The 17,294-nt window shown below is 44.6% G+C and overlaps 2 protein-coding genes across 5 annotated transcripts in view; one reads left to right on the top strand and one right to left on the bottom strand.

Annotated features, from left to right (window-relative positions):
- Rbm10 (RNA binding motif protein 10) overlaps positions 1–11,087 on the bottom strand; it is a 28,689-nt gene extending 17,602 nt beyond the window's left edge. For 2 of the 4 annotated variants that reach the window (XM_055607886.1, XM_055607887.1), the window contains exons 1-2: positions 10,801–11,082; positions 8,427–8,568 (exon numbers count right to left, since the gene is read on the bottom strand). In XM_055607886.1, the coding sequence (XP_055463861.1) occupies positions 8,427–8,443 (17 nt within the window). In that variant the 5' untranslated portion in view covers positions 8,444–8,568; positions 10,801–11,082. Of the gene's footprint in view, positions 1–8,426; positions 8,569–10,800 lie in introns of all 4 variants that reach the window. The other 2 variants (XM_055607885.1, XM_055607884.1) reach the window with 2 other exon arrangements.
- Positions 11,088–11,233: 146 nt separating this feature from the next.
- Positions 11,234–13,559, top strand: Ndufb11 (NADH:ubiquinone oxidoreductase subunit B11). Its single transcript, XM_055607888.1, has 3 exons — positions 11,234–11,773; positions 13,050–13,180; positions 13,343–13,559. Exons 1-3 carry the CDS (start codon positions 11,573–11,575, stop codon positions 13,464–13,466), a joined length of 456 nt encoding a protein of 151 aa, XP_055463863.1. The 5' UTR covers positions 11,234–11,572; the 3' UTR covers positions 13,467–13,559.
- The last annotated feature ends 3,735 nt before the right edge of the window (positions 13,560–17,294 follow it).

The following is a 17,294-nucleotide window of genomic DNA, read 5'->3' as shown; positions in this document are numbered from 1 at the left end:
AGGCAAGAGGACCTTAATTTTGATGTCAGCATGGGCTATGCTGAAAGAAGAAAAACAAAAAACAAAAAGCAAAAAAACCACCAAGGGATTGGGGCCGAATAGGGAGATGGCTTAGCAGGTAAAGGTGCTTACTGCCCAACAATGCAAGCCTGACAATCTGAGTTCGATTCCCAGAACCTATATGTAGATGGACAGAACCAACTCCACAGAGTTGTCTTCTGATTACTATATTCACATTGAGATATAGTTCCATGGTAGAGCATGTATCATGGAGCTATGCACAAAGCACTGGCTTCAAATCAGAAAAAAAAGTAAATTAGGAAAAAATATATTATTTATATCCACTAAGCAAAAACCCTTGGTCCTATACACTTAAAGGGGAAAAATTACTATGTAAAAATAAAACACTTAAGCTTAGAAAAATATAGAGACCTACAATCACAAGTTACATTTAAAGACAAATACTATAAAGAGCTAGGGGTGCAGCTTTATGGTGACTAGCTTGCACAAGGGCTTGTGCCTAGCGCCATAAATAAAGAAAATGAACTAGTATAAGCAAACAAAGTGGGAGTGGTGGCACATGCTGTTATCTCAGCACTCAGGAGGTTGAGACAGAAAGATGGCAATGTTGAGGCCATTTTAAGCTACAGAGGGAGACCAAGACTCAACAAAAAATCCAAACAAGCAAGAAAATATATAAACAGGACATTTTTTTTCCAGCAACAAAGTTAGACCTTTTTCTAAGATGGATGCAACTGTGTATAGTCATATTAAGTGAATTAAGCCAATCCCAGAATGACAAACATCATACTTTCTCTGTGGTTCCTATATTTTATATGGATATACAAAATCGTGTATATATTTTACATATTTAACAAGAAAGTAGAAGCAAAACTGTCTAAAGTAATAAAATACACTAACATAAAAGATAAAAAGGGGAGGGCACAGAATACAGTTAACATATATTATAAGCCCGCATTAAAATGCCCTTATATGATAGTACCATGAACAATGAATACACACAATAATTTTCTTTTCCTTTTTTAAAATCTTTTGTTTTTTGAGACAGGATTGAAACCTGTTTCAATACAGGTTTAACTGCCTGGATTCACTTTGTAGACCATGCTGGCCTCGAACTCTCAAGAGATCCACCTGCTTCTGCCTTCTGTACTGGGATTAAAGGCATGCGCCACTACTCCTGGCTTGCATGTGCCACCATGCCTGGCTCACAATAATTTTCTTAAGAAAAAAATAAAAAAACCTACCAGGTATTTAATTAAAATATTATTATATATGTGCATATTCTATGTGTGTGGGCACTTGGGCCAGAGCATGCATGTACAAGTCTGAGGGAAACTTTGCTGAATCTGTTCTTTCCTTCAAGCTTTATGTGGCTTCCAGGGAATTGAATTTAGGTCTCCAGGTTTGTGCAGCAAGCGTTTCACATGTTGAAACATCTTGGGCCCCAAATCTAGCAGTTTTAAAAGCAGGCACAAACCCAGCTAGGTACTATTGCAGGATATTTGATCCCACTGTGAACCCTGACATTGTGAACTGTAAAACCCTGTTTCGTTGTAGAGTGGCTCAGCCCTAGCACACACCTTTAATCCAAGAGCTTTTTGTAAACAAGAGCTAAATAAAGCCAACCCTAGGTCAAGAGGCAGAGCAAGAAATCAGCTGAAAAGCATTAGGTAGTAAGGAAGGACTTTGAGAAAAGGATATTTAATTCAATGAGGAAGAGGAGTTGATGGTTTTGGTTTTTAGCTTTCTGGCTTTTCCCATCTGGGATATGAGCTGAGTAAGAAAGGCTTTCTCCTTTGGGACATGAGCTGAGAAGGAATGTCAAGTAGGTGCTTTCTCTGCCTCTCTGAGCTAGTCAATTTTCACTCCTGAGTCTTTATTGATAAAAATCGAACAATTTGGGATTTTCATTTTTACAACAAGGTACAGTAGCACATGCCTTTAATCCCAGCATTCAGGAGGCAGAGGTGGGTGGATCTCTGTGAGTTCCAAGACAGCCAGAGTGTGTGTGTGTGTGTGAGAGTGAGAGTGAGAGAGAGTGAGAGAGAGAGAGAGAGAGAGAGAGAGAGAGAGAGAGAGAGCCTGTCTCAAAAAACAAAACAAAAAACCAGTAACCTAGAGGAAAGTGTGTTTTGGGGTTGGGGAGCAGGGTATGACATAGATCTTACATTTTTGAGCTCACAGCTGTGATCACCTGAGCAACATCTTACGATTGGGCCCATCACACTCTATCACAGAAGTGGGAGATACTCATGGGTCCCATCCCTCCATGAACGTTTAGTGACAGTGAAAGAGCAAGAGCAGAACTAACTCCATCTTGTTTTTCAGACACCATTTTGAATGCCCTGTCTTTTAGGTGACCCAAGTTCTCCCACCAGGAACTTGGCAAGTAAAAAAAAAAAAAAAAAAAAAAAAAAAAAAAAAAAAAAAAAAAAAAAACAGAAGAAAACTGGCAAGTGAAAAATCCCAGGAGGAACTTGCAGTTTTTCCCTTTAAAAACTCTACCCTTCCTAGGCTTGGGGCTGCTCTTTCTGAAGTGCTGCATCAGGGATGATAGACAGCCCAAGCTCAAGCTCGAATAAAGACTTCTATGTGCTTTCATCAGACTCCTGTTCCTGTTGGTCTCTTGGGGGAGAAGGGAGGTCTCTAGATCTAGGCATACCATTTGTAGGCTCCAGCAAGATTTCCCAGGCTTCCAGGACCCCAATCGGGAGGGTCTTAATCTGGTCAGTAAATGGTTTTTTGTTGTTGTTTGTGTATCTTCTGCTTTTGGTTTAAAGCCTCAAGGTTTCTGTGTAGCGGCAATACCTGGCTAAGGAAGACACGCCATGGAGTCACAGCTGTGGAGGAGTCGAGAAGAGGTTCTCAACTCTGTGGGGATGGAGGGCCCCACTCAGTTTCTGTTTTGTTTTCAGTTGTGTCTCACTACAGAATCCATTTTGTCTTTCTGTTCTGTTTGTTGGTGTCTTGTGTAGTGTTGAAGGACATTATGGGACAGACTTCCTCTAACCTCTCCCTGTTCCTCCTGACCCCTCCACCTTCACGTTGGTCCCCCTCCCAGCATCCTGTCACTGGCACCCCCTTCCCTCTCCAGTGAGGCTGGCAGGGACTGCCCCCTGCAGGAAAGCGCATTTTCATCCTGGTGGCACCAGACCATCCAAATGTTACAGACCCTACAGCAGCAGCAACTGCTGAATCTTGGGGCTGAGGGAGCTTCGACCTCAGATTATATGTGGCGTCCCACTGATTTTAAGCATATTAGTCAGTGGATGAAAAGAAACTAACCAGGATTCCCTCAGTAAGTGAACAGGGAAGAGCCCAGCACTGAATTCCCACACGCCAGCAGCTCGGACATACAGAAGAACCCCCCCTCCCTGGGTCTTCCCAGAGTTGGGTTGCTTGGGAATGCAGCCCAAGGCAGGTGATTACTACAAAACCCCCACCCCTGTTTGGGCGAAATTTTTTCTTCTTCCCCCTTTGACTAACCAGTCTTCCCCTGCAGGAGAGGTGCAAACTTTGGTAATTAAGAATTAAAGAGGCCCCAGCGGTTCCAGAACTGGATCCTGCCCCTGCCCCGACTGTGCCTGCTCCTCCTCTGGCAGCTAGTGGCTCCGGCAAGGTTGGCTGGGGTGGGGAATACAGCCTCTGCCCAAGCTTGCCCAGGGACAGTGAGAGCCCAGGGGCGGGGTGCCTTCCTCTGAGACTGGGGATCAGGAGGCAGATTCTATAGGACCACAATTCCCATTGATAGCAATGGCAATCAGCCTCACCATTACTGGCCCTTTGCCACCACAGACCTCTATAATTGGAGACCCCAAAATGCCCCCTTCTCAGAGAATCCTAAAGACCTTATCAGCTTTTTGGAAACAGTTCTTTTTACTCATCAACCCACTTGGGATGATTGTTGACAGCTTTTGCAGGTTCTTCTCACTACTGAAGAAAAGGAGCACATTCTTTTGCAGGAATGTGCCCGGAACCAATGGCATCCCAACTCAGATTCCAGCTGACCTAACTGGGATTATAACATGGGCAAAGATAAGGGGCGCCTCATCAGGTTCTATTGGCAGGTCTCAAAGCGGCTGCTAGACAGCCCACTAATTTGGCCTGGGTATATAATGTTAGGCAGGAATCTAATGAGAATCTAGCACCATTTTGGAGAGGATCATGAAAGCCTTTTGGCAATTTACACCCTATGATCCAGAGCACTCAGACAATAAATTCTCGGTGGCCCTGGCTTTTATTAACCAGTGAGCACCAGATTTTTAAAAAGTTACAAAAGCAAGAAAGTCTAGGAGAAAAGTCTCTCAGAGATTTGGTTAAAATAATGAAGAAGGTTTTTAACAATTGAGAAAGTTCAGAGGAGAAGCAGATTAAAGCTAAAAAGAGACTGAGAACTTTTAACTGGGTCCCAGAACAAGAAAAGGCCTTCGATGAGCTAAAACAGGCCTTATTGTCAGTGCCAACTTTGGGGCTACCTAACATCACCAAGCCTTTCCACTTGTTCATGGATGAACATAAAGGAATTGCTAAGGGAGTCCTAACTCAGATACTGGGACCCTGGAAGCACCCAGTGGCATACCTGGCATACCTGGTAGCTGCCAGATGGGCCCCCATCTGTGCATCATTGCAGCCACCACTTTATTGGTAAAGGATGCAGACAAATTCACCTTGGGGCAAAGCCTGACCATTACCACCCCCCCATACCATCGAAGGGGTGCTGAAGCAGCCACCAGATAGATGGCTCAGTAATGCCAGAATAATTACCAGACCTTGCTGATCAACCCTAGCAGGATCAGTTTCCAACCACCTACTTCCCTGAATTCTGCAACACAGACCTGGACCCTCCTCTACATGACTGCACTGAGACACTGGCTCAAGTGCACAGCACTAGGCCAGACCTGATTTGGGCTGATCATGCCTGATATACACACGGAAGCAGTTTTGTCCATGAGGACCAGAGGAAAGTGGAGATGACCCTATCTACTGAGATAAAGGTAATTTGGTCCCAGTCTCTTCCTGTAGGAACCTCCACATAGAAGGCTGAACTGATAGCCTTGAGCAAGGCTCTGAGATTTTGGGAAAAACCTTGCAGCCAACATCTACATGGACATCAGGTATGCCTTTGCCATAGCCCATGTGCACGGTGCTATCTACCAGGAACAAGGCCTACTCACAGCTAAAGGAAAAACTTAAAAACAAAAGAAGAGATTTTACAACTATTAAGGGCCTTATGGTTACCAACTAGACTGGCAATTATACACTGTCCTGGCCATCAGAAAGGAATATCCACCACAGCGAGAGAGAGGAAACAATTTGGCTGACAAAGCCACTAGTGAGGTGACTCTACAGGAAACTGTGGCCATATTACTAGCTACTGTCCTTCCTGACCAAGGGGACCCCAACTTACCAGAGCAACCAGAATATACCCCTGAGGAAGTCAAATGAGCTCGAAATCTGCCCACGAGTCAATTGTTGGACAAGTACCTTTTGATGTTCGCTGACCCCTTTTCTGGATGGACAGAAGCTTTTCCCACCAAGTCTGAAACAGCTAAAAATAGTAGCTAAGAAACTGCTGGTGGACATTTTTAACCAGGTATGGATTTTTCCACTTGATAGGATCAGATAGAGGACTGGCTTTTGTGTCTAAGGTAAGTCAGGATGTGGCAAAGTTTATTGTGGAATATTGCAAATTACACTGTGCATATAGGCCCCAGAGTTCAGGACAGGTAGAAAGAATAAATAAAACATTAAAAGAACCCTCAACTGGTCGGGACTGGGTGGCTCTCTTCCCTTTTGCCCTCTACAGGGTTTAAACCAGCTCCCATTGTCCCAACCCTACAAACCTCTGCTATTGCTGAACTAAAAAGACAATGACTTGTTATTTGGGATTGGAGCAACTCAGTGGGTTCACAAGCATGTTTGGCCCCTGCATTCTAAATGAGCTTCTACAGTATATGAAGCAGAGACTGGAAACAATATAGCTAATGGTTATGAGACACCCCCCCCCCACCAACTGCATGAAGACAACATAAGACTCTAGAAGAATGCCCATGATTGGGCATCAGAACTTTCTAGTAGAGGGGGGAATGAAAGAACAAGAGCAGAACTAACTCCACCTTGTTTTTCAGACACCATTTTAAATGGCCCTGTCCTTTAGGTGACCCAAGTTCTCCCACCAGGAACTTGGCAAGTAAAAAAACCCACAGAAGGAAACTGGCAAGTGAAAAATCCCAGGAGGAACTTGGCAAGAGCAAATTGGGCCCACAGAGGAACTTGGCAAGAAATTAGGCCCTGCACCTGGAGCCAACCAGTGAAATAAAAGTACATATATAGTTCTGGGTCTTGCCCAGGTCAAGGTGTTCCCTTTTCAATAGCCTGTTTCCCCCCTTATGGTTTGGCCAGAACCAATCAGCTTAAAGGTCAATCTACCTCAATCTACCCAGTCCCCTCTTACCCAATCCTGTAACGCCAAGGCTTGGAATTCCCCACTTGCGGTTTTTCCCTTTAAAAACTCTACCCTCCCTAGGCTCGGGGCCGCTCTTTCTGAAGTGCTATGTCAGGGACAATTGACAGACCAAGCTTGAGCATGAATAAAGACCTCTGTGTGCTTGCATCGGACTCCTGTTCCTGGTGGTCTCTTGGGGATCTCATGATCTAGGCATAACAGCAGTTAATAGCTGACGGAGGGAGAGACATTTTTTCCTAGTCATATAGTCACTGGCAAACTGCCAATGCTCCTGTAAACAACCCTAATGAAAAGTAGTACTGGGGCGGGAGACACAAAATGGCTCGCTTATTGCCAAGGAAAGAACTGAGTCTCACCAGTTGTCCTCTCACCTCCACAGACATAGGTCCCCCCAAATCAATAAATATATATTTTTAAATATATATGAAAATAGAAGAGAAGATAGTTGGGAAATGGCAGGAGCTTAGCACGATTACAGTAGGAGGGGGACAAGAGACTGAATATAAAATATGAAGGTATAATAAAGCCCACTGTTACAAAATATGTGCTAATAAACATTAAAAACATGTAAAACAAACACTAAATATTTGAGGTAAATATTACCTCAAATACATATTAGCTCAGATACGTATTAGACTCAGAATACATATTAGCTCAATGCACTGCATAATTCTGCTTAGTTGGTTTTATTGAGATCAGTCTCACGATATAGTCCAAACTGGTTTTAAACTCAGCATCTTCCTGCTTCAGCTTCCACACAGTGGGTAACAGGATTCATCATATCAGAGAATGTTCTTGACTTATTAAAAGCTACATTTTAAAAATTCCTGTATATATCATACTTAAAAGAAATTTTGACTGGCTAGGGTGGCACACAATGTGTTTAAGGCCAGTGAGTTCCAGGCCAGCCAAGGGCTACATAGTAAGACCTTGTCTCAAAAATAGAAAGAAAGAAAAAGAGGCATTTTGAACATGTTTCTTTAAGACAAGAGACAGTGGTTTACTGCATTTGACACCTACTACTTTTATCTCTCTTCTCTTCCTCCCCTCTACCTTGTGCTGGCAAAGGAACCCAGAGCCTTGCACATGCTAAGCATACATTCTACTTCTGAGTTACATCAGCAGTCAGCCCCCAATATTCTTTTGTTTTGTTCTATTTTATAGGAGGCAGGGTCTTCAGAAGGCTTGGAACTCACTATGTAGCAAAGGGTAATTTGAACTCCTAATAATCATCTGCTTCCATCTCCTGAGGGATAGTATTACAGGCCCTGTTCTATGGCACCTAATATCCTTAATTATAAAAATCCCATGTGTGAGCCAGATGTGGAAGCACAAGCACTCAAGGAGGCAGAGACAGATGGATCTCAGTGATTTCAGGGCCAGCCTGATCTACAAAGTGAGTCACAGGATAGCCAAGTCTATTACACAGAGAAACCCTGTTTCAAAAAACAACAGCAAAATTTCGTATATGTATGGCTGGAAAGATGGATCTGTCAGTGAAGCTCTTGTCTCTAAAGCGCAAAGACCTGAGTTCAGATCCTCAGAACCCAGATAAAGTCAGATATAGGGGCTGGAAAGATGGCTCAGAGATTAAGAGCACTGTCTGCTTTTCCATAGGTCCTGAGTTCAATTCCCAGAAACCACACGGTGGCTCACAACCATCTATAATGGGATCTGATACTCTCTTCTGTCATGCAGGCATACAAGCAAATAACGTGCTCATATGTATAAATAAATCTTAAAAAGAAAACAGTCATACGTAGGAACATGTGTTGTAATCCAGTGATGGAAAGCTTGGAGGAGACAGGTCCTTGAGTATAGACACACATGTGCTGAAAAGAGACCACTCCTTTGCTGTGTTGTTTCTTCTGCCTAGAAGTGCCCCTCAGCATCATCCTGGGATCAGTGTTCATGTCAGGGGAAGAAGTAGATAACTCACCGTCTTTCATACTCCATGTCTTGATAAGATCTTCAGGAACTGCTGGAGCCCCTCTTCAGTTGCTGGCTCTGTCTCACTTCCCAGCTACCCTTGCTGCTGCCACCATGATCTGCCAGCCTAGGTGATAACTCCTGGAGAGACTCTGCAGAGGATGGATGGAAGAAAGGGGTCAAGGCAACTGGAGCAGAAAGGGCCTCCTTGAGAGACTGTCATAGTCAAAGTTATCTACTGTCTTGTAGCCCAAGGACACTGTTTTCCACTTTCTTGTGCTCCTGTGCATCAGTGCAGGAAGACAGCCCCTACTTGGCTTTCTGCTTCCTTTCCCCACAAGCATTAGGTAAGACTTCACTGCCTTTATCAAAGAGCATCTTACAGATATTTGGTGGAACCACAGGCTATGTGACCAAGGCTTTGAATTCTTAGACTGGTAAACAAATATAAGTCCATAGTTGCTTGCTGGGAGAGGAGGCCAAGTGCTGAATGATTAGACAAATTAGATAGTCACAGAAATAGGACGTCACAAAAATTGGATGGGGTTGTAGTTGAGGAGGTAGAACACTTGCCCAGCATGTTCAAGGCCCCAGTACCACAAAGCAATTAGCAAAACACCAAAAGATAAAACAGTAACAAAAGACATCACGACATAGCCTGGTGCTGTAGCTCTCGCCCCTAATCCCAGCACTTGGGGAGGCAGAGGCAGGCAGATCTCCGTGAGTTTGAATGCAACCTAGTCTACAAAGTAAGTCCAGGGCAGCTAAGACTACACAGAGAAACCTTATCTCATAAAAAAAAAAAAAGAAAAGAAAAGAAAGAAAGAAAAAAAAAAGACTTCACAACAATGGGAATCCCAGACTCCTCCCCATGGGTCAAGGTATCATTTCATCCTACCAACAGGATGTAGCTATACCCCTAACAAGGCAGTCAGAAACCTTGAAAAGCTTTTGGAGAGGTAGAGAGGGCTAACTTGGCAACAAGACAACTAACACCTCCCTGGGCTCCTGGCCAACATAGCTCTGGTCCTCAACAGAGCAAGTGGCTCAGCCCTGATGTGCAGCCCCTAGGTGGATCTCTCCCCAGGGATCTTGGACTAAGCTTTCCAGAGGCAAAAGGGCCTCTTTCCCAAGTGGTTCCAAAAGTATCTTGTTCTACTAAGAAGGGAGCAGTCACTTTATCCAATTTTGGGGGCTGCCATAAGAACTACAAGTCCTAATGCATGGTGCACACATCTGTAATCCTAGCATTTAGGAGGCAGAGGCAGGCAGATTGCTGTGAGTTTGAGGCCAGCCTGTTCTACAAGGAGAGTCCAGGACAGCCAAGGCTACACAGAGAAACTCTGTCTTGAAAAGCCAAACAAACAAAAACACTACAAGCCCTCAGAGTGTTGTGACCCAAACAAAAATCAGAATTATCCCTGAATCTTCAGCTGCCACTCCTTGTACAGGAACCAAGTAAAGCTAGGCAGTTACAGTACCTGCCACCTTTCCTTCAGGTACACCCTAAGCCAAGGGTAACCAGTTAACTGATCCTACATGGGGAAAAGAATCACAACCAGGAACCCCAGTGTCTGAGAACCTGATATAAAACGCTCAATGGCAAAAGGGTGAGTCAAACATTGTCATACACACAACACAGTTAAGATTCAAAGTTACAGAGGAGCTCCCAAATAACCAAGGGCCAAGACCACAGGATACCCACAAGGGACATAATCAAGCAGCTTCCCCCTTTTAACACTTGACATCAGTGTCACAGATACAACTCCTAAAACAAAACCATACATACATAGATGTACGTGTCTGTGTGTGTATTCGCTGTACCACCCTTCCATCCATCCCCACACACTCACTAAATAGGTTGTGGTTGGTCAGTAAGAAGACAGCTTCCTGATAAGGAGCGGAGGTCAGATACACACTCCAAGGATAAAAAAAAAATACAGTCACTTTCTCCCCGCTCGCCAACCCCATCCCTGCCACATAAATGAACAGAGGCCTCAGCTGGAGTGGACAGTTAAGTAACACAGGGCAGTCAGCACACCCCTGCTCTAACTCCCCCTCGCGTTCCAAAAGATAAAGTTCGGTGGAGCAAACACAGTAAGGCACAGTACCCCCACTTCCATCTGTCCCTCCCTTCCCCCAACCTTCGTGCACCCATCCTGTTTTCCATTCGCGCACGCGCTTTTGCTTTCATAAGAAAAAGCCGGGGTGGGGGACGACACCCCCTCTCAGGTGCAGGCTGTGCGTGCATCCCTCAACTCTGTGCGAACCCCGCGTGCGCAGTCTGGTCTCTGTGCCTCTTCTATGCACATCGGACCCCCTCCCCCAGCGCGCACCCCGCTCCCTAACCTCGGCCCCCAGGATCTGCAACCAACCGTGCTCACCTTCTTGGCCCTGGCTGTCAAGGGAGGGCTCCCAGGCATCACCTCCACCCGCCACCACCGCCTCTAGAACTACTAGTTCAATGGGAGCCGATGCAAGCAACAACCAAGCCCAAGGCTGGGGGCAAAAGAGAGGGAAAGGGGAGGGGAGACGCGCTGCCCTCCCAAAGAAACTCAGTGCCGCCTCCTCCCAGCCGGCCGCAGTCACCAACACAAAATGGCGACGAGAAGGGAGACGGCGCTCCGACCACCATCCACCTACTAAGGGAGCGCGCTCTGGCCGGCCTTGACTATTGGTTGCCGCCCGCAGTGGGCTGGCCCTGGCATTCTCTGATTGGCAAGCATATGCTACCGCCCCATTCCCCGTGAGAACGGCCCAGGAGTCCAGAAAGAGTAGGTATTGGCTACCCCATGAGGCCCGCTTTTTAGAAGCTTGCTTTCCTTTGAAGTTGAAAGACAAGCGGAAGCTCCACCTCTTTCCGCACAGGTCCGTCCAGATGTCACCGCTTTCTTAAGAAAAAAGGAACAGACCTCTCAAGAACAAATTCCTCCCAAATTCCTCCATTTTCCTCACAGAAAGGGTAAAGTTGATTCGGTGGGAGGTAAAACAGAGTCCGCACCTCGCTGCACTCGAAAACAAACTTAGACCAGGGATCTATTTAGCGAGGTGAAGGCGGAGCAACAAAAATCACACAGGGCTCAACTGCAGTTGCGCACATCGTATTTCCGTCCCCCTCAGTCTTCCCCTCCCCCAGACTCGGCAGTACAAGCTGTCATGGCGGCCTGGCTGTTAAGTTTGTACGCTCGCCGCCTTTCAGCAGCTGTGGCGTTACGAGGGCTCCCGGCTGCCCGCGTTCGCTGGGAATCCTCCAGGGCTGTAATCGCCCCATCCGCTGTGGAAAGAAAGCGGCAACAAGAACCGACCATGGTCTGGCAGGAGGACCCAGAACCCGAGGACGAAAACGTCTATGCGAAGGTGAGTGGGAGGGGAAAACGTGACGCCGCAGCGACCAATCTGGGACAGGCAGACCTATGTCAAAAAGGATGTTCTCCGGCCTGAGGCTTGGCGCTTTGGACAAGATCTTAAAAGATTCAGGAATTTTGCCTAGCTTATTTTCCTCCCTTTTTGTTTTGCTGTATTTGGTCTAGGACTCAAAGCGGGATTTGGTTTTGTGTGTGTGTGTGTGTGTGTTTTTTTTTTCTGTAGACAGAAATCACACTTAAAGTGGGAAGGCAGCGCCCTAAGCTCGTTAAAAGCATTATAACCATGATAATACTAAACTCTGAGATGCCACATGCTTGGTTCCAGTCTCTGCTAGACACTTTGTATCTATTAACTCATCTAAATTGTAAAGCAGCATGATTTTGAGGTAGGCACTATAACTTGTTACAATTATGTGGATGAGAATACTGAAACATGCATTGCTTGCCCAAGGTCACATAATTTGGAGTAGGTAGTGGAGCTGATATTTGAATTTAAGACTGAATTCCTATATTTTATGAATAGTAGAGACTGGAGTCAGAAGCCCTGGTTTCAGAATTATTCGCTTGTATGACCTTGGCAAGTAGTTTCATCTCTTGGTGCCTCAGGGTCTTTATAAAATAAGAAAAGTAATAGGACAGCTAAAAACAAATAAACAAACAAACAACAGATGTGCTTTGTGTGATTAAAGGAGTCAAAGTGGTCCTGCCACTTTAGGAGTACTCAGAATTAGAAGGTGTTTATTATTGCCATTTCCACTTTACTGGGATATTGTGAGGTTTGTGTATTTAAAAATGCCTAGCTTTATAAATACTTCATCAACACTAACCTCTGGTAAGGGGGTTAAACATACAGGGTGCTATAGAATAAGTGGGCCCATAGGATATTGGCAGTATCCAACCATTTGAAAGCTTTTATAAATAGCACTTTCCAAGGGTGCAACTTAACAGAAAGGGTGAGTACCCCCAAACAAGTAGGTGAGGCCAATTATTCATTTGGAAATAAAGTCAAAACCTTGGATGAGAAGGTCCTGATGGATTCAGCAATGATTACATTTGGAAGAAAGGCTTTCTAGGCAGTAGGAGCAGCAAACAGCAAAGCTCTGTGGTGGGAAGGAACTTTACATATTTTAAGACTAGGAAAAGGAATTTAGTGAGGGATAAGAGATTGGCTAGAGATTAGAGGGCAGATTAGAGACCAGGTCATGCAGGGCCAGCATATAGCTTTATGGAGCAACAGGAAGCCCTTACTGACCTTTCCTTCTCTTCAGAACCCAGATTTTCATGGTTATGACAACGACCCTGTGGTGGACGTCTGGAATATGCGGGCTGTCTTCTTCTTTGGTTTTTCCATCGTCCTGGTCTTTGGTACCACTTTTGTGGCTTATTTGCCTGACTACAGGTATAAAGGTTTTCCAAGAGAATAGAGTGGGCAATGGTAGAGGTTGGAGGAGTCTCTGGCCAGAATCCCTGCCCTGCACTGATGGGGGATGGGGTGCTGAGGTGGGGAACTGTTGTCTAATGAGGATCCCTCATATCAGACCACGCCTGTTGCTGTTCCTAGGATGCAGGAGTGGTCCCGCCGGGAAGCTGAGAGACTTGTGAAATATCGAGAAGCCAATGGTCTCCCCCTCATGGATTCCAACTGTTTTGATCCCAGCAAGATCCAGTTACCAGAAGATGACTGATGAATTATTGAGAAGGCTTAAGAAGCACTACTTTGCCCCCTGTCTGTTATTCTCCTGGTTCCTCAGAACACTGTATTAAAGGAATTACATGTATGACTAGTTACTCTTGCTTTTGTTATGGAAGAGGATATATGACAGAGAGTGTGTGACAAGCTTTACAACAGCCACTGATGCCAATCTTGATTGCCTGTTGCTGTGTAGCACTAAGGTTTGGTGGCTTTGTACTGTATTCCATGGCTCTGTGGATCGAATAGCAAGGGTATGTGGCTCCTGTTGGATCTCAGGTGGTTGCTATTAGGTAGTAGGGCTAGAGTCATCTGAAGCACAACTGTTCTGTACAGCCAAGGTTTCTAAAAAACATGTCTGGCACTTCAGGCTTCAGCACAGTAACCTGAGTTTCTTCAAGCAGTGACTCTCAACCTTCCTAACGCTCCAACCATTTAATATAGTTCCTCATGTTGTGATTCCCAACCATAAAATTGTTTTTGTTTCATAACTAATTTTATTACTGTTATGAATCATAATGTAAAGATTGGGGAGGAGGCATAGAGATTTGTCAAAGGGGTCATGACCCACAGGTTGAAAACCACTTGCTTAGAAGAGTTGAAGGCTCTTCTGGATGGAGATACAGCATATAGAAAGAAGTTGACAGCAGACCATCTATACAGACAAGCTACTGCACTGTATATAACCTTCCACATTTGAAGGTGTGCTGGGACAACTGGTGGGTGAGATCAGAGTTTTTCCATTGCTGAGTATGGGAATTTGGTACCCTGCTTTCTCTGCTTCTCTCTGGGGTTCCTGGCTTCTCTACTTCTGTCTTGTTTTTGTTTTGTTTTGTTTTGTTTTGTTTTTTAATTAAGCTTCTGTCTTGTATGTTGGTGAGTCTGGATGCTTCTTCTTATCCTTCTAATCTAATTCTGGAGGGTTTCCAACTTGACATACATCTCAGGACTGGGGATGTAGCTCAAGGGTAGAGTATACTGTAGGTTCCATCCCAGAACCACATACTCAAGAAAGATTTTGTTCTTTTTCTTCCTTCCTCTCCTACTCCTTTTTCATTTGTTTTTAGTTTTTCAAGACAAGGTTTCTCTGTAACAGAGTACCAGCTCTGGCTGTCCTGGAACTTGCTTTGTAGACCAGACTGGCCTTAAACTCAAAGAGATCTGCCTGCCACTGCCTCCCCAGTACTGGGATTAAAGGTTTGCACCACCACAGCATGGCAAGAGTGTATGCTTCTACTTGCCTTTCCCTCTTCCTCTTGTTCTCCCTTTCTCCCTCTTTCTCCTTCCTCTTCTCTCATTATGTTCATCCCTGATATAAGCTGTTTCCTTGCTATTGTCTGTTAGTCATGTGTCCACATATTGCTTTTTTTTCAGCATTATGAAAGCTAGCCTGATGGGGGCAGGGAGGGTGAGCTTCCAGTTCAGTGCCAGCATGATTTCCTGCAACCAAAGAATGAAGTGTCTTCAAAAAGAATATTACCATTTAGTTATGTTGGGCAATCAAGAGCAGTGACCTGTATTGTTTTGGGGGCCTCCCTGGCCTATAAATTGTAAGGAAATAACCCACTCCTGGCCTTGAGATTTTTGTGAACAACCTATAGTTTCTGGGAATATCTTTTTCCACCCATGCACTGTACCTTCATTCAAACTCTTGTTTGCTTTTTTGAGATATGGTCTCATAGCTCAGGCTGAGTTCAAGAATGACCTTGAACTTCCAATCCTCCTTCCTTTACCTCCAAAGAGCTAGGATTTATAGGTGTGTATTACCATGTCTGGCTCGTTCAAACTCTAAACATTATTTTGACTAAAATTTACAGACACAGGCTTTTGTAGGCTTTTTCTCATTTATCATGGTGGATATCATCTCTACCTAACCAAATCATAAAGCTTCTAAGAATTTCACAGGTGTGCCCTTATATCCCATGCAATTCCCTTTGCTTGCTCTTTTTGTTTGTTGCATGTTTTCCATACAAGTTTCTAAATTTGTAAAACACTCAGAGGGGCCCAGGTGCAGTGGTACATGCCTATAATCCCAGCACTTGGGGAGGCAAAGGCAGACAGATGTCTGTGAGTTTGAGGCCAGCCTGGTCTACAAAGAGAATCCAGGACAGCCAGGGCTACACAGAGAAACCCTGTCTCAAAAACCAACAAAACAAAAACACTCAGACATTAGCATTATATGATCTAGGTAATTATATTTTTTATTTGTGTGTGTTTGTGTGTGTGTGCCACAGAAGACAACTTTGCAGAAACTGATTTCCACCTTTAGCCATGTAGTTCACAGGGATGGAACTCAGGGCATAAGGCTTGGTGGCAGGTGCCTTTACCTACTGAGTCATATACCACCTGCTCTGCACTATTTTACAAAGGGTTGTCAGGATTATTAAAGGCCCACCACTTACTATTCTACACATTCTAGGAATCAGCTTCTAAGGGGATAGTTAAGAAAAAATTTTATCAACGTTCAATACATGATTCTGTTGCTTATATCATTTTCTCAAAAGATCAGTATTAGATACACTGGTTTGGATGGGCTAACTTAAGTTAACCTTCCACAATGCACAATCATTCTCCCTGAGTCTTTTTTTACCTCATCTTAGAGTATATCATGGGACACCATATGTCTCCCCACCTCTGAAGGGTTAAGTGGAGCTGGTTCATGCTGTTTTGAAAAGCTTGGGGCCAAGAGTCATAGAGCTGCACTCTCATCTTCTATATCTACAAGGCTCTCCTTGTCTGATAGCCTTTAGGCTAATGCTACAGCAGGCATTAGCATACAACCTCTCTATTGGCCATGCGTGGCTGCTGAAAAGGCCCCAATCTGGATAAACAATCTCCTCTCCAGCATACTTTGAACATTATTTTATTATTTTTAATTATGTATATGTGTGTGCCAGCAGGTGCTCATGAAGGCCAGAGGTATCAGATCCCCCTGAAGTTAGAGTTACAGGTGAGCCACCCAACTGGGTGCTGGAAAATGTACTTGGGGACTCTCTTCAAGAGCATTTTGATCTCTTAGCCACTGAGCCATTTCTCCAGCTGCCAGAATACATTTTAAAAGATATGTTTATCTTATGTATGAAGGTTTGTCTGCATATGTCTGTGCATAGCATGTGCAGTGCCCACGTATGCCAGAAGAGGATGAGGATGTTGAATTCCCTGGAACTGGAGCTGCCTATGTGAGTGGTGGGAATTGAACCCAGGTCATCTGAAAGAGCTGAGCCACAGCTGGGGGTGGTGGTACACACCTTTGATCCCAGCACTCAGGAGGCAGAGGCAGGTGGATTGCTGTGAGTTCGAGATTAGCCTGGTCTCTGCAAAGCGAGTCCAAGATAGCCAAGGCTATACAGAAAAACCTTGTCTCAACAAAACAAAACAAAAACCTAAAAAAAAAAAAAAATAGGCTGAGCCTTTCATCAGCCCCATCCCATTTTCATTTTGTTTTGTTTTGTTTGAGACAGGGTCTCACTATGTAGTTCTGGGTTGCTAAGAACTCACAACTCATGCTATAAACTAGGCTGGCCTTGAACTCAAAGAGCTCCACCTGCCTCTGTGTTTGCCTCTGCTTTCTGAATGCTAGGGTTAAATACATGCAGCACCCTCCTAGCTTATTTTCTGTTTTTTTTTTCCTTGGGGGGTGTTTGTTTGTTTGTTATTGTTAAGCCCTGGCTGTCCTGGAACTTGCTATGTAGACCAGGATGGCCTCAAACTCACAAAGATCTGCCTGCCTCTCCCAATACACTTTCTCACAGACAGGTGAGAAAGGTGAAGTTAACTCTAGGTAAGTATAATTGCCTAGTCTTGGAATAAGCCATATTGAGAT

This window comes from Psammomys obesus, unplaced genomic scaffold (assembly GCF_907164565.1).
Source record: "Psammomys obesus unplaced genomic scaffold, mPsaObe1.curated_primary_1811, whole genome shotgun sequence".
Classification (NCBI taxonomy): Eukaryota; Metazoa; Chordata; class Mammalia; order Rodentia; family Muridae; genus Psammomys; species Psammomys obesus.
The sequence above is the reverse complement of the archived record's forward strand: the minus strand, read 5'-3'. Positions and strand labels throughout refer to the sequence as shown.

Coding starts and splice junctions, on each gene's coding strand:
- Ndufb11 (XM_055607888.1), top strand. CDS start 11,573: ATGGCGGCCTGGCTGTTAAGTTTGTACGCTCGCCGCCTTTCAGCAGCT. Junction 11,774..13,049: donor ACGAAAACGTCTATGCGAAG/GTGAGTGGGAGG, acceptor CCTTCTCTTCAG/AACCCAGATTTTCATGGTTA. Junction 13,181..13,342: donor GCTTATTTGCCTGACTACAG/GTATAAAGGTTT, acceptor TGCTGTTCCTAG/GATGCAGGAGTGGTCCCGCC.